Source organism: Rhinatrema bivittatum, chromosome 11, assembly GCF_901001135.1.
Source record: "Rhinatrema bivittatum chromosome 11, aRhiBiv1.1, whole genome shotgun sequence".
In the NCBI taxonomy this organism is placed as follows: Eukaryota; Metazoa; Chordata; class Amphibia; order Gymnophiona; family Rhinatrematidae; genus Rhinatrema; species Rhinatrema bivittatum.
In genome coordinates, this window is record NC_042625.1 from 57,013,984 (window position 1) to 57,039,500 (window position 25,517).

At 43.6% G+C, this 25,517-nt stretch overlaps 1 protein-coding gene across 1 annotated transcript in view; it reads right to left on the reverse strand.

The window, feature by feature from the left end:
* The window catches only part of SUSD2 (sushi domain containing 2), a 195,603-nt gene that overhangs the window by 72,325 nt on the left and 97,761 nt on the right, over positions 1 to 25,517 (reverse strand). Inside the window, 5 exon segments of the mRNA XM_029571685.1 lie at positions 6,169 to 6,271; positions 6,273 to 6,436; positions 12,030 to 12,278; positions 17,698 to 17,856; positions 23,799 to 23,942. Of these exon segments, the coding sequence (XP_029427545.1) occupies positions 6,169 to 6,271; positions 6,273 to 6,436; positions 12,030 to 12,278; positions 17,698 to 17,856; positions 23,799 to 23,942 (819 nt within the window).

The window sequence follows — 25,517 nt, forward strand, 5'->3', positions numbered from 1 at the left end:
AGAGTACAGAGAAAATAACATGTTCCATACAGGATCAGACCAAAGGTTTATTGAGCCCCATCATCCTGTCTCTCAAAGTGGCCAATCCGGATCACTGGGAAGAACCCAAAAAGTAAATCCATTTCTTGTTGCCCACTCCCAGGAATAAGCAATGGTTAATAATGTTTTATGGACCTTTCCTCCAGGAACTTATCTAAACTCCTTTTAATCCCTACTATGGTAGATGCCTTGACCACATCCTCCGGCAAGAAATTCCACAGCTTGATTATGCTTTAGGTGATAAAATACTTTCCTGAATTTGTTTTAAATCTGCTACCTGCTAGTCTCATAGAGTGTCTCCCTCATCCTACTACTATCTGAAAGAGTAAATAACTATCTCCTATTTACTTACTGCAACCCACTCATGATTTCATAAACCTCTATCACATGCCATATTGAGAATTTACAATCCCACCAGGGCCCTTTGGTCAGAGGAAAGGGAGATTTAGGATATCCTGACTGTTCGACATTCCCAGCTGGCAGACACAAGAGATGTGTCCCCCAGGTTACTCCTTTATCTCACAACCTCGCCTAAAAGGTCAAGGGGGCGGGTTACTTATCATCTATAAAAATTCATGGAATATTAAATCTCAAAATCTTAGTGGATCCTCACACCAAGAATTACTTTTGGTATATACTTCTGTTTGGTTTATTGTCCTCCCAAACTCTTACAGTCTAATCTTTCGTTGTTCTTTGAACAATTATTGTTAGCAAAGGCTGATTTAAATAACATGTTGATTCTTGGTGACTTCAATTTACCTTTTAACCATGCTACTCAGGATAGTCAAGTTCAATTGTTTCTTGAAATCTTATCTTTAGCGTGGTCTCAATTGGTTCAAGCTTCTACTCACCGTATGGGGAATATATTAGATCTTGTTTTCATTAATACTTCAGCTAAGCTTTCGGCTTTGAATTCACTTAACATTAGTGATGTACCCTGGTCTGACCATTCTTTAATTAAATTTATTGTGAAAACTTCTTCTGAGGTAAGGAATTCTAGTAAGCCATTAACATATACAAAGCTTCCATTCATAGATATTCTGAAATTTAAAGAGACTTTGGCTCCGTTCTTTGATTCTCTTGTTTTTAATGATTTAGATTCCTATTTTGAAAATTGGATGAAACATTTGATTTTTGTGCTTGATACCATAGCTCTTTTGAAACAGGGTCCATCAAGCCCAGTATCCTGTTTACAACAGTGGCCAGTCCAAGTCACAAGTACCTGGCAGGTATTCAAACATTAAATAGATAGATACCATGCTACTAATGCTAGCAACAAGCAGTAGCTATTCCCTATTTATTAATAGCAGTTTATGGACTTCTCCTCCAGGAACTTATCTAAACGTTTATTAATCTAGATACACTAACTGCCTTAACCTTACTCCAACTGTCTTAACCACACTCCAACTCACCATCCCTCTCGAACTTCACACTTCAGCAAGGCTGATTAGATACGCCTACAAAGGTTCTCTTAAGGCCCCCCCTAACAAATCCATGGTCCACAACTCCATTCATAAGCGAGCACTGTCGACTGCGGGTCCGCTCCATTGGAATTCACTTCCCCCTGACTTACGCCTGGAACAATGCCATCTTTCCTTCAGAAAGAAACTGAAAACCTGGCTGTTCACACAAGCTTACCGCTGAAGGAACCTTTATCAACCAACATTGACGCTCACCCCCCACCTCTTCCCTAACTCCTCCCCCCCCTCCCCATCTCAGTCCTTGCCCTTCCCCCTCCCTCCCCATACTCTGCCCTCCTTCCACAAGATACATTATGTAAATTACCGCCTAAGTTAAATCTACAACAAAGTTCAATCAATCTATTTTTGTCCTTCTACGTTATGGTTTTTCATTGACTATTTTATCATTATTTTTATCACTCTCCAGTTGCTATCGTTTAAAATCTTTCCTGTCTTCCAGCTCCCATGTTTTTCGCTCCCTGTTTAATGTAACTTTACCTTCTATACAGTTGTTAATTGGTTTCCCCCTGTTATATTGTAAACCGGTACGATAAGACCGCGTCTTGAGTATCGGTATAGTAAAAGAATTTAAATAAATAAATAAATAAATAAATAAAATAAACCACATCTTCTGGCAATGAATTGCAGAACTTAATTGTGTATCAAGTGAAAAAGCATTTTCTCTGATTTGTTTTAAATGTGCTATTTGATAACTTCATGGAGTGCCCCCTAGACCTTGTATTTTCTGAAAGAGTAAATAACTGATTCACATTTACCCATTTAAGTCCTTTTATGATTTTGTAGACCTCTTTCATATCCTTCTCAGCCGTCTCTTCTCCAAGCTGAACAGCCCTAACCTCTTTAGTCTTTCCTTATAGGGGAGCCGTTCCATGCTCTTTATCATTTTGGTCTCCTTTCTCTGTACTTTCTCCAGTGCAACTAGGTCCTTTATGAGATGCAGTGGCTAGAATTGCACACAGTACTCAAGGTGTGGTCTCACCATGGAGCAATACAGAGACATTGTGACATCCTCCATTTTATTTACCATTCCCTTCCTATTAATTCCTAACATTCTATTTGCTCTTTTGACTGCCACAGCACACTGAGCCAACAATTTCAATGCAATGTCAACTATGATGCCCAGTTCTTTTTTCTGGGTAGTAATTCCTAATATGGAACCTAATATCGTGTAACTACAGAAAGGGTTATTTTTTCCTATATGTATCAGCTTGAACTTGTCCACATTATATTTTATTTGCCATTTGGATGCCCAATCTTCCATTCTTGCAAAGTCCTCCTGCAATTTATCACAATCCGCTTGTGATTTAACTACTCTGAATACTTTTGTGCCATCTTCAAATGTGATCACCTCACTCGTCGTACCCCTTTCCAGATCATTTATAAATATATCAAAAAGCACTGGTCCAAGTACAGATCCCTGAAGCACTCCACTGTGAAAACAGATCATGTAATCCTACTCTCTATTTCCTGTTTTTAAAACAGTTTGCAATCCACAAAAGGACATTGCCTCCTATCTCATGACATTTTAGTTTTCTTTGAAGCCTCTCATGTGGGACTTTGTCAAATGCCTTCTGAAAATCCAAATACACCACATCTACCGGTTCACCTTTATCCACATGTTTATTCACCCCTTCAAAAAAATATAGCCGATTTATTAGGCAAGACTTCCCTTGGTAAATCCATGTTGGCTGTGTCCCATCAAACCATGTCTATCTAAATGTTCTGTGATTTTATTCTATATAATAGTTTCCACAATTTTTCCCAGCAATTAAGTCAGGCTCACTGGTCTATAATTTCCCGGATTACCTCTGGACCCCTTTTTAAAATTTTGGGATTACGTTAGCCATCTTCCATTAGCTATTTATAAAACCTCCCTCAATGCTTATAGGATCACCATACTGAGAACAAAGAGAGATTTTTTCTCAAAAAAAATACATCATTTCATATTTGATTCAAAAGCACTTTTCTCCTACGTTTCAGCTCTCACTAAACCATCACCTCCTACCATTCCTGATGATCAAGCACTCAACAAAGCATCAGAACTAGCAGAATACTTTAAGGATAAAATTGACAAACTGACTATCTCTTTCTCATCATCTTTTTCATATCCCCCATTCCCTCACATTACCTCACCTCAACTAAATACAACGCTGGAAACTTTCGAGACCACTTCAGCACTTGAGATAGAAAACATACTTAAAAAAATGAAACCGTCATCTCATCCCTTAGACACAATTCCTACTAACCTTCTCATCGCAATAAGAAACTCCATATCAAAACCAATTGCAGACATCATTAACTGCTCTCTCTCCCAGGGTCTAGTTCCTGACCAACTTAAATTAGCCATTCTCAAACCTCTACTTAAAAAACCTAACCTTCCAACCACAGATCCAGCTAACTTCTGCCCAATAGCTAATCTGCCATTGATCGCCAAACTTATGGAAAAGATAGTCAATAAACAACTATCTGAATATTTGGAAGAAAACAACATTCTTGTATCTTCCCAGTATGGCTTTCGGAAATCGTTAAGCACTGAATCTCTCCTTATCTCTCTTACCGATTCTATTCTATCTAATATGGACAAAAAACAACCACATCTTTTGATACTACTAGATCTCTCTGCAGCCTTTGACACTGTCAATCATTCATCTCTATTAAAATGTTTGGCAGATATAGGCATTAAAGGAACAGTCTTCAGCTGGTTCAAATCCTTCTTAGCAAATAGACAATTCAAAGTAAAGATTAACAACAAAGAATCACAACCGATCCCTTCCAACCGGGGGGTCCCTCAGGGTTCCTCCCTTTCCCCTACCCTCTTCAACATTTACCTCTTACCTCTATGTCATCTACTTACTAAACTAAACCTAACTCACTATCTCTACGCGGATGACATCCAGATACTCATCCCAATCTCAGAATCCTTACAAAAAACCTTGACTCACTGGAACAATTGTTTGCAACAGATCAATCATCTTCTCTCCAGCCTTTGCCTCATTCTTAACAATAACAAAACTGAGATCCTAATCATCAATCAAGACATCAACATCAAACTTCTAAACCCAGCTGACCTACTCAACTCATCCACTCCCATATTAAATCACTCACCACATGTTCGAGATCTAGGTATCATGCTAGACAATCAGCTCAATTTTAAAAAAATTCATAAGCACAACCACCAAAGACTGTTTTTATAAGTTACAAGTCTTAAAAAAATTGAAGCCTCTTCTTTATTTCAATGATTTTCGGATGGTCCTACAAGCCATTATTCTATCAAAAGTCGACTATTGCAATTCGCTTCTCTTTGGCCTTCCATATTCATCCATCAAACCCCTCCAAATGCTACAGAACTCTGCAGCCAGAATCCTTACCAATACGAATAAAAGAGATCACATCACCCCCATTCTCAAGCTCCTCCACTGGCTGCCTATAAAGCAAAGGATCCTATATAAAGTACTCACCGTAATTCATAAATCCATTCACAATATCTCTCCTCTTCAATTATGTAACCAACTACGCCCTCACTCCTCCTCTAGACCCATCAGAGGAGCATATAAAGGCACACTCTATGTACCTTCAACAAAATCCTCGCATTATAAACGTGCCATATCTACAGCAGGCCCCATTCAATGGAATGCGCTCCCACCAGACATTCGGCTTGAGCTCTGCCACTCTTCATTCAAAAAAAAACTTAAAACCTGGCTCTTTAGCCAAGCTTTTCCAGGACCATGATCATCATTTTTTCCCCTCCAACCAGCAAGAGCATATCTTCTTCACAAACCCCCATTTTCCATACCACTACCTACTTCGGTATCTAATCTCTTGCTGCAGGACACTTGAGACTTTCTCACTTATACGTTATAATTTTTATGCTCAATAAGACCTGTCAACTTAATTGTTTAAGTCTTTTTCTTTCCTTTATCTTTTGGTCATCAATGTTACAACGTTATTGTTAAATTTTGAACTTATGTACTCTGTTCCAAGTTTCATAACCTTGTTCTATGTAATGCCTTTTGGCAATTTTCATGTTCTGTTTCAATGTAAACCGATGTGATCTTTATTTCATATAGGAACACCGGTATATAAAAATCTAAAAATAAATAAATAAATAAATCTTCCAGTCTTCAGGTACAATGGATGATTTTAATGATAGGTTACTAATTACTTGTAATAGGGCTGAAATTTCATTTTTTAGTTCTTTCAGTACCCTGGGGTGTATACCAGGCATTCTATGGGGCAGAGTTCTCACGGGGAGAGCATTTACACATATACTTCTGAAAACTTCGGTCAGTCCCAGGACTTTAATCCAGTCTTGGAGATGATTGTGCCTCCTTCAATCAGGGCTAGTGGGTGGAGGGTCCCATGTGATGTTGAGGCCCTGGGTAATTCCCCTAATTTCCCTTCCCCCACCCATACTAGCCCTGAATAGCATATGGGACTAAGTCAGCTGGGCTTTAATCCCTGCATGATCAAGTCATCCCAGCTATTTATGCTTACACATGATAATACTGGCCCTCTTCCTTCTGCACTCATGAGATGAATCGTACAGTTGTTGGTCCCCCTGTCTCAGGGCATCTTTATCATTCCAGTATGACGGCTTCCACCCCTCTTGCTTGATGTAAATAGCCATCTACTCTGCTCGTTTTCTTACCCGGTTTCAGACTCTCCACTGTCTTCTGATGGCACTCATGAGAGGTCTTTGTGGCATTTCCCACCAGGAGGCTCCTGGTGGTTAGGATGTCAAAGTTGCAGAAAAGGGTCAGATTCGCACAGTGCATGCATTTCTGCCATCAGTGGATCACTGGGGTCCTCCAGGGGATTAAACACAGGCACAAAGCTGGGGTCATGCTTCAGATGGTAGTTATTCAGCAGGAACTTCGAGTCATAGGTAAAGAGTGAGGTCTCATTTGTCACAGCCCCTGCAGAAAAAAATGTTTTTAAAAATCTTTTTATATTCACTGGTGGCATAAAGGTGTTATCATCTCAAGTGCCTTTTATGACCTGGAATTAATATTATACAATACAGGCAGCAGCAGTGTAAGTTTCCTTCACACACACGCACACACACAGATACACTGCCATACCAGAAGACAACTACAGCACAGGCAGCAAATACACAAACACACACACACACACACACACACAAGCACATACACATACACCATTGTAAAGGACCACCAAAATGATGAGAAAACATTCATGTCCCAGCTCTCCTCCGCCAGCCCCTGGGAATGTTCCTTTCCTCAGCGGCTGAAAGTACACACATTGTTACACAGCGCGGGCAGACAGCGCACACTCTTCTCCCAGCAGTTGTAACAACGCACAGAAGCTGGGCAATGACCAGTGATACACACTGAAAATTGCTGATTTTTTTTTGTCCCATGGAAAATCATTTTTATTGTATTTTGTTTTTAATTATTAAGCATCAATTTTTTGTGTAATACATAAACTACACATAGAAACATAGAAACATAGAAATGACGGCAGAAGAAGACCAAATGGCCCATCTAGTCTGCCCAGCAAGCTTCACACATATTTTCTCTCATACTTATCTGTTTCTCTTAGCTCTTGGTTCTATTTCCCTTCCATCCCCACCTTTAATGTAGAGAGCAGTGATGAAGCTGCATCCAAGTGAAATATCTAGCTTGATTAGTTTGGGGTAGTAGCCGCCGCAATAAGCAAGCTGCACCCATGCTTATTTGTTTTACCCAGACTATGTTATTAGCCCTTATTGGTTGTTTTTCTTCTCCCCTGCCGTTGAAGCAGGGACCTTTAAGGAAATGAAATTAGACATTACGGGAGCAATCTTCAATATGAATTCCGGTTTATAAGTTAGTTTTTGAAAGCCATCCAAGAGTTGTGCGCAACTCAGTTATGTGTGAACTGCTCCCCACAATCGCAGTAGGCATTCCAGGGGGCAGAGTTATGGCGGAGAGAGAATTTACCCATATACATTCTATTTTGAAAAGTATGCAAATGTTCATGCAGAAAGTTACACCCACTCAGGAGCAGGTGTCACTTCCTACGCATATGTCCACCCATATACTGACTAAGCCGGAAATTTTTAAAGTGGACATATGTACATAAGACTGCCTTGAATATATTGGCTAAAGTATGTGGGCAAAATGCAGACTTTAGCCAAATGCAGGCTGCTCAAAATTGCTTTCAATAAACTTCTCAGTTACACTTCTTTCCTTTGTACCTCAGGTTCTTTTTTTAACCTGACAGTTTTCTCTTGCTTATTTGGGATGCCAGCTCAGTCAAAACCCTAAGCCTTCATTCATAACTACCCAGAGACTTCCACCTATTTTATATTCCCTCTCTATTTTGTTTCCCTTTCTTTCTCTTTGGGCCATTCTCATAAGTGACCCTATATAACTTTAGATAGCCGAGTATATTCAGTGGCATGACTGTGCTAGGGATTTGCTAGTTAGCCCGCTAGTTAGCCGGTTAGTTATAACCGGCTAACTAGCATAGCCATACAGCGGCTGAATATGGACACCTACATAACTTACAAGAATCTAGTCTTATTAGCATATATAAGATAAAGTCTTAATGCCAACCAAATGTTATGAAACAAAAAAACTAACCCATTTGTGTGTAATGGCTCAGAAAATCTGAGCTGGTGTTTACTTTACATTGCTTGAGTGAAGGAGTGAACCTGAAAACTTTTCTTAATGAGTGCTGAATTTAGCCTGAACTACCTTAAAAGCTAGAGAAATAGGTAGATCTGTGGGCAGGTCTCCAGAGAATAGGAATAAGAGTTTGGGCCCAGCTGGGAACAGGTCTGGGGTCTCGAGTTGGGGTGTGCAGGGGTAAAAAATATGTTTCACTTTTTCTCTGCTTTTAGGGGTATTTTCCTCAAAGAATTTTGTTTTGTTTAATGTTTAATTCATTTCTTTTGTTTTTAAAAATGAATCAACCAGTAAAAAAAAAAAAGGAAATGGGACCTTCTGTCCCCACTACCCTCCCACCCAGGAAAAATCCTGGGACCAGGATAACCCCCCCCAGCCCCCACTTACCCAGTCTGGTGAAGATCCGCAAGGCTCTATTCAAGGTTGAGGCTTGGAGGCCTGGGCCTGACACCTTGGCTTTAGCCCAATGCCGGGGCCTCAGACATGGTAGGGTACCAACCCCTGGGCCTAATGCTGAAGCCCAGTCAAGCGTTTGGGTCCTGATGCCTGGGCCTTGGCCTAGACCAGACACCTGGACCTGGTCCGGAGACTGGGTCCCAAAGTCAGAGCCTAGGCTTAGATCAGAGCTCAGGCCCAATGCCAGGTTTGATCCAGAGAATAGGTCTCAACACCTGGGCCTCAGCCCAAACCCAAGCCAAAAACTTGGGTCCAATATGTATGTCATGTCCTGATGCCTTTGTCTCAGCCTAGGCCAGAGCCTGGGCCCAGATCTGTTGCCGGGGTCCAGACTGGAGACCAGGTCCTGATGCCTCTGATTCAGCTCAGAGTCAGGCCCAAGCCTGAAGGCTAGAGCTCAGGCTTTTTTGAAGTCTACCTTCTTGTTTAAATGAGGTGGTCTGGTGGGGATGCACTGGCGTAAATGAATACTGGTTCATCCTCTTCAGTGGAGGCTGCTATTTTGCTGTATGGCAGTTCAATTAAATCAGGTACATACTCTTTTGAGTAGGCTTGAGCCTAGGCCAAGGGCCAGGTGTTCGGACCCGGCCTCTGGGCAAGGCCCAGGTTTCAGGTATGGGCTTGGGCTGAAGCATTGGAACCCAGCATCCGGGCCAGGCTCTGGTCTAGGCCAAGGCCCAGGCATCAGGATGTGGCCTCCAGACTGAGCCCTGGTTTTGGTCTGGGCTTTTGCTGAAGCCAAGGCATTGGGACCAATACTCTGGAACAGGCTCCAGTTTTGGCCCTGGGCCTGGTGTCTGGCCTAGACCAAGGCTCAGCCATGACCTACAGACCGGGCCCTGGAATGCATGGCCAAGCCTTAGGTATCAGGACCCCAGTCTCCATGCTGGGCCCTAGTGTCATGCCTGGGTTTGGGCAGAGACCGAGTCATCAGGGCCCAGCCTCTGGACCAAGCCTCAGCATCAGAACTAGGCCCAGGCCTTGGTCTAGGCTGAGAGCCAGGTGTTGTGACCTGGCCTGGCTGTGGTGTTGGATTCCCAAATGGATCAGGTAAGTGGGGGTTGGAACATTTCTGCAACCCATCAAAAGTTTTTTGGGGGCCTGGGTCTTTGCTTGGTCTCAGCCAAGGCCCTGGCAATGGGCTGGCCTAGTTTGAGACCCTGGATTTGCACTCAAGTGTAGGATGCGGCCTGATGCATCTTCAGCTTATGCCTAGGTGAGGTCCTGGCCTCAAGCCTAGACCTAGGCCAAGTCACCAGCATTGGGTTCAGGCGTAGGCTGCCTTCCCTGCTTTGGACCTTGGTCTATTCCCTAAGCAAGGCCTCGGCCTCAGGCATAGGCCTGATGGGAGATTTTTTTAACAGAATTAAATGAATAGGATTTGTTTAATTCGGGGTGCCCTTCAATTCATTTTGGCCCCCCTTGAACAGAAAATAATAGGCCCTTATTCAATGTGTTTTTCAAATTCGGTTAAAACAAATGCAAATCCCTAGTCTCCAGGAGAAGGCAACTCCTGCAAGAATGAGAATACTTGGGATGGGCTTTCGGGAGAAATGAAATAGGAAATGAGATGAAATTTCCTATTTCATTTTGGATTGTTTTAAAAATGGAACGAGTTAAATTCCAATGAAGTTTCATCGGAATCTTGTTTTGTTTTGAAAACCTATTTAAAAAATAAAGTAGACGGAGGGGCTACAGCCTATGTTCGAGTGTGACACCAGGGTGTCGGCCTAGGCTGAGACCCGAGCAAAGGCCAAAGTCTGGGAAATTACTCAACGACTCCTTCCTACTGACCAAATCTGACGCCTCATCCTGGCCTGGTCCCAACACCAGGACCTCGGCCCAGACCCAGGCCTGATGCTGCAATCCAGTCAGGATGCCAGGTCCTGATGCCAGTCCAGGTTGATTAACTCCAGTGTAACGACCTTAGGAGATGGCATCAGTTGGCGAAGAAGAGGCAAAAAAGAAGATGATATAGAGGAGTTCCAAGGCCTAGGCTCCTGGCCTGGGCCTGACCCTGGGCCAAGGCACAGGTGTCTGGACCCGGCCTTCAAACTGGGCCCCAGCGTCGGGCCTAAGGGAAAGGCCTGGCATCGGGACCCAGCTTCTGGACCAGGCTATGGCATCGGGCCTGAGTCCGGGCCCTGGCCTAGACTCAGGCACAGGCATCGGGACCCACTCTCTGGGCTGAGCTGCAGCATTGGCCATGGGTCTGGCCCCTGGTCGAGACCCATTTGTGAGGCCTAAGCCAAGGCCCAGGCATCTTGTCCCAGCTTCGAGCCGGGCCTCAGCAATAGGCCTGGGCCCAGGCGTCAGGTCCAGGCCTCCAAGCCTGGGCCTTGCCTAATGCCTAGGCCAAGATCGTAGCGACCTACCATGGCCTAGGCCTATAAAAGGCCAAGGCTTCGGGACCAGTTGGCTCTGACACTTAGGCTCAAGCCGAAGCCAAAGCCTTGTGAAGGCTTAGGTCACGGTAGGTCTCTGCAACCTCAGTCAAGATTTCATGCATCTGCGGATCCCGTCCCATGCATTTTTCCAGGTGGGAAGTATGGATGTGGGGCATAGGAGGCCCTGGGAAGCCCCTTTTCTTTTCTTTTTTTCCATTTTGTTGGGGGGGGGGAGGGGGGGTTTCAATATTTATTTATTTATTTTTTAAACTAAAGAAACAAAATAAACATTACACAAAATTAAATTTGTGGGAAACAAGGCTCACAAAATCAAAACAAAGATTTTACCCACTTCCTGCCCATAGTGAATACTGAAGGTAAATGCTAAATGTGAATGTGGCTGAAGGTAAGCCATTTATGTTGGACAATTTACTGTGGAAATTAAAGTTTTATGTCAGAAGCATCAGAATCCACCGTGTGTCTATCCTCTGGGAAATTACAGACCGCTTGTGCTGTCTCACAGCTTGGAATGCTTGACAGGCACTGCTCCTTATAAGATATCTTATAAGATGATGATTTTTCTCTAACTGGCTGTTGGTTTTCAATGTTTACTAGTGCCCCCTACACTGCCCTTGCTCTGCCTCCTTGTGTCAGACCCTCTTACCACCTCCTTAGGCCTAGGCTCCCAGCCCATTTTGCCTCCCTGTGCCTTGGTTGAAATGCTGACGTCTCGTGTCTGGATCTTCATGACAGCTCCCTGGGCTTTGCTCTGCCTCCCTCCATCTGTCCCACGCTTCTTTTATATGCCAAGCCTCAGTCCCCAGATCTCCTCTTTTCACTTCTGAACCAGCCCCATTCTGCCTCCCTGGTCCTGGGGTCCTGTCCTGTACTGCCTTCTTGGGCTCTCACCCTGCACTGCTTTCTGTGCATGGGCTTTGCCCCACATTGACTCTATACACTGTCACTTACATTTCTTTTCCCTGCCATGAGCCCTCTGAGGAATACAGCAGCACATGCTGATGGAAACGACTTACAGTTGGCTCCCAGTTGAAAAAGCTGCTCTGGGGTGGCATGAGCTGGCAGGACTGTGCCATTCCTGAAGCTGAAATCATCCTCTGGGTTGTTATTCATCACTCCCATGAGTCCTTGTGTCCGATTCAGGAACTCTTCTGGCAGTAGCACAGAAACAGCCAGAATCCCGCTTCTTCCTCTCACTTCTACTCCGACTCCAGACGGGAACATCACCGTCACATTTTGCTTGATGGCAGAGTACACAAAGACCCCTAAAAGACAGAGAAAGAGAGAGTGAGGCAGTTCTCATATGACAAAGGGAGAAAGAAGATGACTGTGTGTAAGAAGGTGCATAAGAGAGAGAGGTGGGGGGCGGAATACTATGAGAAAAGAGAAGTGATGGCGTTTAGATGTGACACTACATAATTGTGTGATGTTGGTTGTGCTGTTTTGTTCATAAGCAATAAAGATTTAGAGGTCCATATTCAGACACGGTCCGGATAGCAAAGTAGGACAGCAGGGTAGGGATAGGCAGAGAGGGCGGAGGTGGGGGAGTTTGTAGGGCAGGTGCAGGGGTAGTTGGAAGGGAGGGGAGCAAGGAGTGGGAGCGAAAGTGAGGAAAGTGACTCCCCTCCAGAAGTGGAAGTTGCAATCCGCTCATCTGGCAGCCAGGCAGCAGGTTGGACTCAGTGCATGCTTCCAGTGCAGGTTTGATAGAAGCTGTGCTGGACTTTGCTGGGAGCAGGCACGGATTTATTTATTTATTTTAAGTTTTTCTTTACCCTGTATTTTAACTTCTAAACAGTTTATATAATAGTAATAAAATAGTAAATAAAAAAAACATAAAAATATATAAATAATAAATACATGAATAAAACAAATAAAATAGAATATAACAATAAAATATGAGCGAGAGAGAACGAGACTGACTAGCTATAAGGGCCTTCTAGTAGTTAGCTATTTATATCTCTATAGGAGGCCCACCTGGTAACTTGAGGTGAGGTTTTAGGTAGTAGTGTAGGGGGCTTAGGGGCCACTTTGACATGCAGAGTGAGACGTACGAACAGAACAGTACACTCTTGTGAAGATTTGAAGTCCTTTGGAGTGAGAAAACTCATACAAAGATGAGATTTGTACAATGTTCTCTCAACCTAGCTTGATGGACTCTCTACTTGCATGCGAAAAGGCCATAACGCAAGTTGGAAAAGAACCCCCTAAATTATAAAACAAAAAAGTATCACATAAGACATAAACCTGCTCATGCTAACTCCATCGGTATTAAAAGTGCAACAGCCAGAAGTGGAAACAGAAAAAGAATGGCTCATTATGTCTTGCTACTCGAAGGTTTGCTGAAATAAATAAGCTTTTAGATGTTTTCTGAATTTTTTAAAGAAACTTCATCTTTGACTACTCCAGGCAGGTGGTTCCATAATGATGGACCCTGCACACAAAAAAAGCCTCTCTCATGAATTATCTAGCCAAATGTGCTTAAAAGAAACCATAAATGATTTTGATTGGCTGACCTCAGACTGCGTGAAGGTTGGTAAATTTTTAAAACAGCATTAAAAGTTGGATGTGCTAAACCTTGAGTACCCTTAAAATAATAGGAACAGATGCATGTACAATTTACTATATGTGCCTCTATGTAAACCGTTGTGACGTAATATACTGAACGACGGTGTAGAAAAGATTTTAAATAAATAAATAAATAAATAAATAAATAAAAACTAGTAGGAGGATTTTGAATTTAATTATCCAATTAATTGGTAGCCAGTGTAAGCCCAATGTATTTGGCAAAATATGTTGATGTAAAGGCATCCCAGTGACTATACTTGCTGCAGCATTTTGTACCAATACAGGGGGGGTGCAAAGTTGATTGTCGGTCGAGAGAAGGGCGATGAAAATAGTGTGGAGTCTGTATCAGAAGACCTATGAAGAGAGGCTGGAAGATCTGAATATGTATACCCTGGAAGACAGGAGATGCAGGGGAGATATGAAATGATACAGACTTTCAGATACCTAAAAGGATTCAATAATGTAAGGTCTTTGAACCTTTTCTGTTGGAAAGAAAACAATAGAACTAGGATCACAAAATGAAACTCCAAGGGAGACGACCCAGGGTGGTGGAGACCTGGAATGCCCTTCTGGAGGAGGTGGTGAAGAAGAAAACAGTCAAAGAATTCAAAGGGGCATGGGATAAACGCTGTAGATCTCTAAAGGCTAGAAGACGGAAGTGAAGATAAGCGTGCATGGGGTAACCTGATGGTACAGCGGTTACTACTCTTAACAGAAGGCATGGGGATTACTACCCTTAACCAATAAGCTTTAATGTTTTGATGCAACTGCAACAATGTACCCCGCTTAAATGGCAGGGAGATAAGAGGAATTTGATTCTGACAACAACCGAGGGCCCCGACTTCCATGATCGGAGATACTGTTATGCAGACATAAGGGAAAAAACACAGGACTGCTTCTATGGCCAAGACCTAAAGGAAATGAAGAAAGTGTGCATGGAGGTAACTTGCTAGTGCGGCGGTTACTAATCTTAACCAATAAGTCTTGATACTTTTGATGCAACCCCAACATTGCTTTCTGCCTCAACGGCAGGGGAAAAGGTGAATTGGGTTAGTCAGCAACCATCAAAGGCCCTGACTTTTAAGGTCTGCGAAACTGATGAGCATGGGGGTAACCAGCACAGAGCAGCGGTTACTACTCTTAATCGAAACATGGGATTACTACCCTTAACCAATAAGCCTTGATGCTTCTGATGCAACTGATTATTTAGCATACTATTTAGTTTGCTATGTTAATTATATTATGAAATAATGTATTTACTTCTTTCTTCTTTGGAAATGCAAATAATTTTAAATGATTAATTGCTAACTACTGTAAACCGATTTGATATGCTTGCATGAAAAGTTGGTATATAAAAATTATTAAATAAAAATAAAAATAAACTGCAACATTGCTCTCTATTTCCAAGGAAGGGGGTGGGGGCTGAAAGGAAAGAGACATTTGGATTCAGGGACAACCAACATGAGCCATGACTTTTATAGTCTGGGGTACTGATGGTCAGACATTAAGAAAATAATGCTTCTATGGCCAAGTCCATAAGCAAAGCATTTTATTTATTATTTATTTAAAGTCTCTTCTATATCGATGTCCGTTCGCACATCGCATCGGTTCACAAAAAACAATAACTTTTGGGCGGAGCCCTTACATAGAACAGATAAGCATGTTTAGCAAAACTGACTGATACATGGGGGCAACCTGCACAGTGCAGCAGATACTACAATGGGAAGCTTGCTGGGCAGGCTGGATGGACCATCAGTCCTTTTCTGCCGTCATTTCTATGTTTTCTATATGAGGCAGCCCCAGAAACAAATGACAGTTAGTCCAAAGAACAGGTGGCTAAAAAATACACAACGGTTGAATAGGGATAAGGTCTTCACAGGAGACATAATTTATAAAAGGCATTTTTTAGTATCAAACTAACATATGGATGCATGGACAAGGTAGAATCCATTCTTACCCCAAGATTCCTCACTTCCTGTGAGATTTTAATGTCAACACCATTTACAGATAAAAAATTGTGAATATCGGAAATCAGATAGCAATCCAAACAATGTATTTCCATTTTTTTTAAATTTAAAACCAACTTGTGTTCCTTTAATCAGGATTCAGCTGTGGTAAGGCAATCAGACACCTTCAAAAGAGTTTCTTTAATAGAATTAGAAATGGGTAGGAAAAATTGGATATCATCCACATAAATGTGGAAACTAAGGTCCAGTTTGGCAAATATTTGGCAAATGGGCACTATATAAACATTGAAAAGCCCAGCTGAAAGTGCCAACCCTTGGAGAACACCCATTCGAAGTGGGAAAGATGAGGACTTACCAGAAAAAACATGTCCGAAGTTTAAAAGCCCAGTGCACGTACATTTTGGGGGTTATACACATGACTGGGCCCTGCGTACACTGCGCACATTTTCCAAAGGGCCTGGCCACGCGCGTAACTCCCGATACGTGCTGAAGTGCTGGGCCTCTAGAAAGGTTCAGGTCGGGGGAGCGAGGAAGGGCGAGGCAGGGGGCGGGCCAGGACAGCGCCATTAGCCGCTGTCCTGGGGAAGCATGCGCCAGCTGGTGTGCGGAGGCTACTGCTGTTCCGAAGGAGCAGTAAGGTAACAAAAAAAAATTCTAATAGCTAGGAAGGGGTTAGGGGTCGGGGAGGGGAGAGGAGAGGAGAGGGGGAAAAGGTAGGAAAGTTAGGTAGGGGTACAGGGAAGCTCCCTCCCAGTCCCCTCCTTAATTGGAATGGACTGGGAGGGAACTGGGGAAGCCCTACTCACATCGCTGCGTGTTGCTTTGTAAAATCCCCCCCCCCCCCCGAATGCGCGAGCTGCAGGCTGCCCGCACATGCGGGCGCAGCCATCAGATTTTCTAACATGCGCACGCACGTGGGTCTTAAAATCAACCCCAGAATTCTTTGGGTTCGTTGCTCTAGAAAGGAATAAAATCATTTGTGTACAGTGTGATGAATTCCAATACTCCTAAGTCTCTTAAATAAAAGGTAGTGATCAACAGTGCTGAACACTGCAGTTAAATCAAGTTAAATCAAGAAAAAACCAGTACCAGCATCAAACTCTCTTCTAAAGACCTCAAATAGCAAGAGCAACAATGTCTTGGTATTATAGCCAACTCTACAACCATATTGATGCAAATCCAAGATGGAATTCTCATCCAAAAATTCCTTCAGTTGAGCCAGGACATTTTTCTCCAGGATTTTAGATAAAAAAGGCAGATTAGAAATTAGATGTAAATTATTGGGGGTCATCAGATTCTCTCTCTATTTTTTTTTTTTAAAGTAGGTCATACAATGGCAAATGACAAATCCTTCCTGCAGGGAGAAGTTTACAAATGTACTCAAAGAACCTACTAGGCCTGTTTCTAACATTTCATGAGCACATTAGAACACCCATTCAAATGGCAATAATTATTAGTGTTGAGTTCTGTGGAAATGCTGCAAATTCTAACCTGAGAAACCTTCCTGAGGGCCTCCCAGAGGACTAGGTGATCTAAATCAGTTTCTGTGGGTTGGTCATTTAAAGAAATAAAATTGACTGATAGCTCCCAGCTGGGATTTTTGAGCTCAGGAGCAGTAGAATCTCAATGGACAGACTGCAGGGGCCAATTGGTTTTTATCTTTCATCATTTACTATGTTACTAAGAGGTCAATATTCAGCAGGCTGGTGAGTGGGAAAGATACCAGGGTAAATTTCTCTGGATATTCAGTGGAATGCAGCCTTATAAGTATTCCATTAAATATACCTGGGTAACTTTAGGACAGCTGTTTTTCTGGCCAGACTTCTCTGGTTAACTTTAGCTGGGTACTGCTGACTATAAGCATTCAGCGAGTAAAATTTAGTACAGACTCTGGAACGCCACCATCCCTGCGACTTTTTACCCAACTACATTTTGTCCAGGTAATAAGTTACCTGGACAAAGTTTTGACATGGAGTGGGGTGGGGAAATATTTAAATCTTAGACTGTGTCTCGGTAACTCAAAGCCTTTGAATATGAACCTTTATGTTACAAGATCACTCCCTCTGACACTCAGTACAAGTTACCCCTCTCTCTCACAAAAATCACAAGTGATCTCCCTCGCCATACAACACATGGGATCTGGTCTCACCTCTGAGATCTATCCAGCTCCTTTCTTCAAAACTGATCACCTCCTGATCCATGATGACTTCAAGGGCCGACGTTCCAGGGGAGCTGCGCACCTCAATCACAGCAGAACCATTTTCGCTCATGGCTACAGCTGAGAAACCAGTCACAGGAGCCATAGTTCCTGCAAGAGAGACAAACAAAGACATAGCATTACCATCTGAACAAGAGATAGGAAGGGCAGACTCCCCCAGCACAGCAGCCATTTTCCAGAGCTGTGCTCAACCAATCCCCCTACATAACAGACTTCAACATGAAGGAACTAAAAAGAGCACTGGGACCACCTCATGTGAGCACTATTCAATGCACCATAGCTTCAAAGTCAGCAGAGGTCTACATAGTATGCATCACTTAATGGGGCCATGGTTATCTCTGGGAACTGATTCCATACAGAGCATTCTATTAAGAAGGCCTAAAGTTAGCCGGATATACTTATCCGGCTAACTTTAAAGTGGCATTGCTGCGCTGCTTAATATCCCAGCTAAGTTAGCAATAAATGTATCTGGCTAAGGGGGTCATTTTCTATAGCTTTCGCATGCGATAGCTAGATCGGGGCGGAGTCGGCACCGGAAGGGGAGGAGTCAGTGTGGCACTGGGGCGGACGCGGCGAAGACGCCGCCAAAGGCAAAAGGTAAGGCCCCTTATCGCCGCCAGTAACGCACCCAATAACACCACCTTTCACGGTGGCGCTATTGGTTTGCAAAAGCCGGCAGCGATAGCACTGCGGTGGTGCAATCGCTGCCGGCTTTCGCAGGCCCGCCCCCCGGTACCGCGCAATTCACTAAGGCCTGCGATTTTACAAAATCCAGGCCTAACTTGGTTAGCCTTTCAGTATCGACCCCAATGATTACTGAGGTCCATAGATTCATAATTTGAGAATATTATAGGGCTAGTTCATAATTTGGGAATGTTACAGAATAGTTTTCAGAACACACTTTAAAGGTGTGAAAAATCCCTTCATAAGGTGTTGAAAGGATGCAGCCCCTCTGCTAGGGCCCTCGATCATCAATTAACAACAGCATAATAATGACTGCCCAAACCGTGCTGAGGATGTATCTTTATAAACATCTTTTAATTGGCATATTTGGATAATAACTCCTGAGGGAAATCTGCACAAAAAAAATAAAAAATTCTATGCAAAGGACAGTAACTTAACAAGTGTGCGCATGCACCCATATGCACATAAATGTTATATTGTCCGCACAAGTGCGCATGCATTATATAAAATACGCCTATTCATGGATTATGTGTGCTTATAATTTTAAGCAGTTACACAAGGAAAGATTATTTATGTATTTTGCTTAGCACTTGGCTTTTACACACGCAAGTGAGCACATTTTATAGTGTGAAGGAAATGACCAGTTTTACCAATTAGTCTCCAGTCTGCCCATTCTATATGTAGGTAATCAAGACCCCCCCCCCCCCCAGGTTCTTCAGCCAGCACTCCCCCAAGTTTACTCAGACCCTCACCCTGTCAATATTTAACTATAAAGAGTTTTTTTTAGGACTTACACCTGATAAAAAGCAGAAGTAAACATGCGAAGGGAACGGCTTACACACGCTGCGCTCACAGATTATAAAATTGCATCTTGTGTGTGTAAATGATAGCGCCACCCCAGAATGCCCCGACCCACCCCAAATCTGCCCCTTTCTTACAATCGCATAATTATTTATGCAATGATACTTGCATGCATATGTGCGATGTTTATAAAACAGCTCTAGTCTGAATAAGCACTACTTGCGCTTGCATCTGCCTTTTGTGTGCATGTATCTTTTTAAAAATTCACCTTAAAATGTATAAATACTTTGCACGTTTTAAAATTCTGCATACATTATTTATTCAGATAATATAATTACTGTCTTTGAGTAACTACATTTATAGTGCAGCACAGAAAAAAGTTATTACTCAAAGATGCAGGCTTTTGCATTTTTTTCTGCAAATTTTTCCCACCTAAGGTTGACCTTTTCAGATTGTTTTTCCTTCCCATAGGCCCAGTGATCCTCCCCAGCTGTCTCCCCCTTATAGCTTGATGATTCTAATGCAACTTTAACATTGCTCCCCGCTTCAATGGCAAGGGAAAAGGGGAATAGGACACAGGCAACAACCAAGAGGGCCCAACTTGGGTTCTGATACGCAGACATAAGGGGAAAAGTGCAAGACTGCTTCTACCGCCAAGTCTATAAGGAAAGCACTTCAAGCAACACTGTCTTAATTTTCAAGAAAGCTCATCTTACAGTAAAAAAATGCTGCTTACTGCAATTTTTATGGGTACCCTAAGACTTGGGGATAACTGCACAAAGCAAAAATTATTACCCTTAAGAGAAACATGGGAGTAATCTGCACAGAGTGGAAGTTACTAACCTTAAGCAGCTCGTTGGGCAGACTGGATGGACAATTTGGTCCTTTTCTGCTGTCATTTCTATGAATAATTTTGTGTCATTTGCAAATTTGATCACCTCACCAGATCATTTAGAAATATATTGAAAAGCACCAATCCAAGTACAGATTCCTGAGGCATGCTACTGTTTACTAGGGATGTGCATTCGATTTTCATGAATTAGACAATTTCAACGAAATTAGATGAATTAGACAACTTCAACAAAATTGTCTAATTTGTCCTGGTTCAGAAGAACCGAAAAAGGAATGCAATTTTTCCGAAATTTCAGAAAAATTAGTTTTTCGGGTTAGCGCGCACTAACTTTAAAATGTTAGTGCGCGTTAACCCGAAAATCAGCATCCTCTGAAAAAAAAAAAAAAGCCTGAACCACAGGAAAAATGAAATTTCCCGCGGCGGGCCAAAAACGAAGCTCAAACCAAAGTGCAGTCTCACTGCACATCTCTACTGTTTTCCTTTTTCCACTGAAAAAACTGACCATTTAATCCTACTCTCTGTTTCATGGGGTAGATTTTCAAAGGGTACGCGTGAAAACCTACCCCAAACCCCCGAAAACCTACCCCAAGCCCCGGGATGCGCGAAAGTCCCGGGGCTTGCATGGAGGGGCGTGTCGGGGGCGTGCCGGGAGTGACGCGGCGTTTCAGTGGTGTGTCGCGAGTGACGCAGCGTTCCGGGGGCGGTGATGCGGGCGTGGTTTCGGCCCGGGGGCGTTCCGGGGGCGTGGCCGCGGCCTCCGGACCAGAACATGGAGCGCGGCAGCCGGCCCGGTGCTCAGAAATTTACGCCTGCTTCCAGCAGGCGTAACTTTGCCAACAAAGGTAGGGGGGGGTTTTAGATAAGGCCTGGGGGGGTGGGTTAGGTAGGGGAAGGGAAGGGAAGGTGCGGGGGGGGGGGGGGGGGTTAGAAGGAAAGTTCCCTCCGAGGCCGTTCCGATTTTGGAGTGGCCTCGGAGGGAACGGAGGCAGGCTGCGCGGCTCGGCGCGCACAGGCTGCCGATTTTGGGCAGCCTTGCGCGCGCCGACCCCGGATTTTAATGCATACGCGCTGCTACGCACGTATCTATTGAAATCCCGCTTTCTCTTGTTCGCGCGTGCACAGATTTATAAAATCTGCCCCAAAGCTAACACACACAACAAAAGGCAGTGTTAAGTAATTAATGCAGCAAAAGGCTGTGTAACGGCTGTTTTTAAAGTGAGAAGTAAAAACATTATGAGATTTCCCAAGCTTTTCCAGTAAATTGAAGAGCAATAGAGTAACATCAGCTTTCAATATATGTTTTCATATTATTAGACATAGAAGTATACATCATATTGTTGCAGTTTATAATATTACAATGATGAATATGCCATCTGTGTTTAATAGAGGTAGACAGAAAAAAAAAAATATATATGTATTGATATACTAAAAGAAATCCATACTGGATTGGTTGAAAGTAATCTTTGAAATGGCTAGCTGGGCTGAACTAGAATGTTCCCCCTTGCTATTCACAACAATACAAAAATAGATGATATACATAATAAAATCAAAATATTCAAAACATTTTTCATGAAAATTATCGTATAAATAATTAAAATAATCAAAATAACAAAAAGCATAAAACAAGATGGCAAAAAAAAAAAAAAATGGTGAAAAGTTCCTTACTATCCACCATAAGAAAAAAAAAAATCTAATTCTGTTGCCATTTCAGTTACAGTGACACTCCTCCCATTACTAGACACTTTGTGAGGTATCACAAAACCCTGTAAAAATATCACTCAGAACTCATATAGCAAACTTACCATACCAAAACAGCAGTAACCCCTAGAACCCAAACAGAAACACTCCTAGCTATAAATAGGCAATGCTGCAAATATTCCACTGGGCTCGAAAACACCAATATACCTACTATCGGGAAAACAGAACAAACTGAACTGCTAGAGATCCTTCCACAAGCTCTGGATGCTAGCAGATAACCTCACTTTAGTCAGACATGAATAACACAGACCCTCACCAAATACAGAATAAGTGACCACAAATTAGAAATATACAGACAAAAACTGCAGGACAGATTGAACCATCATAGAGAAAGGAATGGAGGAGGGGGGGCAAAATGGGAGCAATGTGGTTCTTCTTTGCAATTCTTTATGCTCTGCCCTATCCAGGCACATCTCTCTCTTCCTGTTCCCTGCATACTTCCTGGGAGGGAAAGTGCTTGTTACCTTGGCAGCGCGGCTCTCGGCGAGACAGCGCGCGGGAAGGGCTGTCCGGGGTCCGGGGAATGGCGGGCCGGACTCAGCGGCATCGGCAGCGCGGGATCGGGGCGTTTCTCACCGGCAAACAAGCCGGCACCTCCGCACGACAAGGAAAGTCACTTCTCGTGCGATTCGAGCCTAGGCCACGCCCCCATGACGTCAGACACCAGCAGAGGCACTCTGCGCGGGAAACTAGTCTATTTAAAGGAAGCTACTTCCCCTACTCGCTGCTTCGGCCACGTTTGTTTCCTGAACATCCGTCTGGTGATTGCCTTGGTTCGCTGTCTGCTGCCCATACTGATTTGGACTGTGTCTTGGACTTCGCTGTTTGCTGCCTGCCTTTGGATTATCTGCTTCTGGTCTCTGATTGCCTGCTGCCTGCCCCGACTCGGACTGTGTCTTGGACTTCGCTGTTTGCTGCCTGCCTTTGGATTATCTGCTTCTGGTCTCTGATTGCCTGCTGCCTGCCCTGACTCGGACTGTGTCTTGGACTTCGCTGTTTGCTGCCTGCCTTTGGATTTTCTGCTATTTGGTTCCTGATTGTCTGCTGCCTGCCTTGACCCGGACTGAGTATTGGATTCGTTGCCTGCTGCCTGCCTTTGGATTTTCTGCTATTTGGTTCTTGATTGTCTGCTGCCTGCCTTGACCCGGACTGAGTATTGGATTCGTTGCCTGCTGCCTGCCTTTGGATTTTCTGCTATTTGGTTCCTGATTGTCTGCTGCCTGCCTTGACCCGGACTGAGTATTGGATTCGTTGCTTGCTGCCTGCCTTGACTCGGATTATCTGTGGGACTTCTCGTCACAAGGTAAGCGGTCTAACCGTTGGTTCCACTACTATCTGCAAGGGATCATAACAGTGCTAGAGCAGGAAGCAGAGGCTGTTTTCTGCTGCTTGAGATTGGAGGCACTGACCAGTGAAGTCGTGGGGGCAGATCCCAGTGTGCTAATGCAATGAGCTTCCTGCCAGGCAGGGCCCGGGGCAAGTTCCCCTTTTGCTCATAGGTATAAGCAGCCATGGTTACATTTTTAATCTGCATGCTGCCTCGCAAAATTCCTCATGCTGACCAGACCAACTCAGCACAAACCAACCCCTCCCACCACACATCAGAGCACTCCCACCTAAAGGTAGCAAGGCTCCCCATAAACACCCTCCCCCCGCCAAACAGCCTGAAGCAGTGCTGGGCTGCCCAGTACCTGACCCCATTCAAAACAGTTCAGGCCCCACCTCCCCAAAGGCTCTGACCATCTCCCACATTTCTGAAATACTGGCTTAATATTCCAAAGAGTTCTGATTTTGAAGTATGGCCCGGTGGGAGAAAGGTGATAGCCCACCCTCCAGCACCACTGCAACCATCACGCAACACCTTTTAAAGGTACTTCATCGCATGATATACACAACTGTACTCAACCCCTCTGATACTCACACAGAATGCACTTACCATTTTGAAATGTGTATGGCTGTGTCCTTCCTTGAACAGTCAGGGACTGGAAGTCAGATGTCACTAGGGTGTATTCCCCTTTACCCTTGAAGGTGAAATTTGCTCCGTCAAAGGTCAGAAAGTGAGGATCCCCAAAAGCAGAGGCTGTGGAAGACAAAGAAAGCATATGTAACCCTTTTTACTGCATAGGCAGGATCCTGAGGGGCCATAAAAGTATTTGTGTCTAAGGCTAAATCCAATGTCACATTCCCCATTTTCCTGTCCCATGGGGTGGAAACTCCATTGGGAGTCACCAGATGTCCTGTTCCTCGTCTCTCCCTTGAAATCCTCTTCAGTATGAATAGATGCAGACCCTCCTGAAGGAAAGGCCTCTACTAGATGCATCTCATAACTTCCAGCTCTGGGTAAGGAAATGTGACAGAAAAATAACTTCCTTCCCACTCAAACGGAAAAACTCAAACTTGGGAAAAAAAACCTTCTCTCAACTCCTTAAGTGGGCATTGTAACCTCCTCCTGGTCTGAGTGAAGAGATACACAGCTTCTTCCTGGCTATCTGGGCAGGGGATATAGGCTGCCAGGGAAGCCCAGGTCAAAAACTGCTAAATTCAAGCAAGCTGGCAAAACTCCTCCTATCACTTTCTAATCCCACCAGCCCACAAACAGGGAACTGGCAGGGCAGTGCATCTCCCTTCTTTTGCTAGGCTGGGACCTAATTTTGGAGTGCACACTGAAACAGCTCCTGCGCCTTCCAAAACAAACCCTACACTGCGACACACTGCCCCAGGCTAGCCTCCCTTGTTTCTCCGGAAATCTCCATCCCGGCAGCTCTCTGGGGGAGATGCTGTATAGAATGGTATGCCTCGTTGCAGTGGACTACTCACGGATGAGGAAATAGGGCCATCTAGTAGAGACAAGGGCATCAGGAGAAAGTGTTTTATATCAGAGGATACACAGAATACCCCATCTCTTCCTCTTTGCCTCACTCTATATTAGAGCGAACTTGGCACATCCCTCTCTTTATTTCCCCAGACTTCCTTGGAGGCAGATATTTAAAATCCCAGAAGTAACTTCTCATCTGACTCTCATCAGGAATTTATCACACACGACCTCCGTCCTTCCTCGTTCCCATCCTGCTTCCATGAAAAAGTCACCAAGCACAGCTGCTTTCCTATGCATTCATATCCAGATTTCATCAGGGAACCATCATATATAGCCTTTCTTCCTACTCTTTTCCATCAGTCTCTCATCAATGAGTCATCATGCTAGCCTCTGATAAGTATGGGAGCTTGCTGGGCAGACTGGATGGGCCGTTTGGCCTTTTCTTTGCTGCCTTTTTATGTTTCTATGTTTCTAACCTGCCTCCTTACTCCTTTCCATCCAGCTCTCATTAGGAAGCCGTCATGCACAGTCTCTCTCCTTACACCTTCTCAATTGACTCTCCTCAGGGAGCCATCATAGACAGCCTTTCTTCTTACTCTTTTTTTATATGGCTCTCATCAAGGAGCCATCATGCATAGCCTCTCTCCTTACAGCTTCCCAATACCTGAACATTCCAGAGCGCTCTGATGAGCCTCATTAGTTTTTGCCATGTAACTGCTTTTGCTGAGTACCACATGTTTTTTTTTTTCATTTCAGTTCTTGAATTTTGTATTCAGACTAAAACCTCATTAACATGAGGTTTGAAATTGATGGACATAATGATATAGGTACACACTAGGG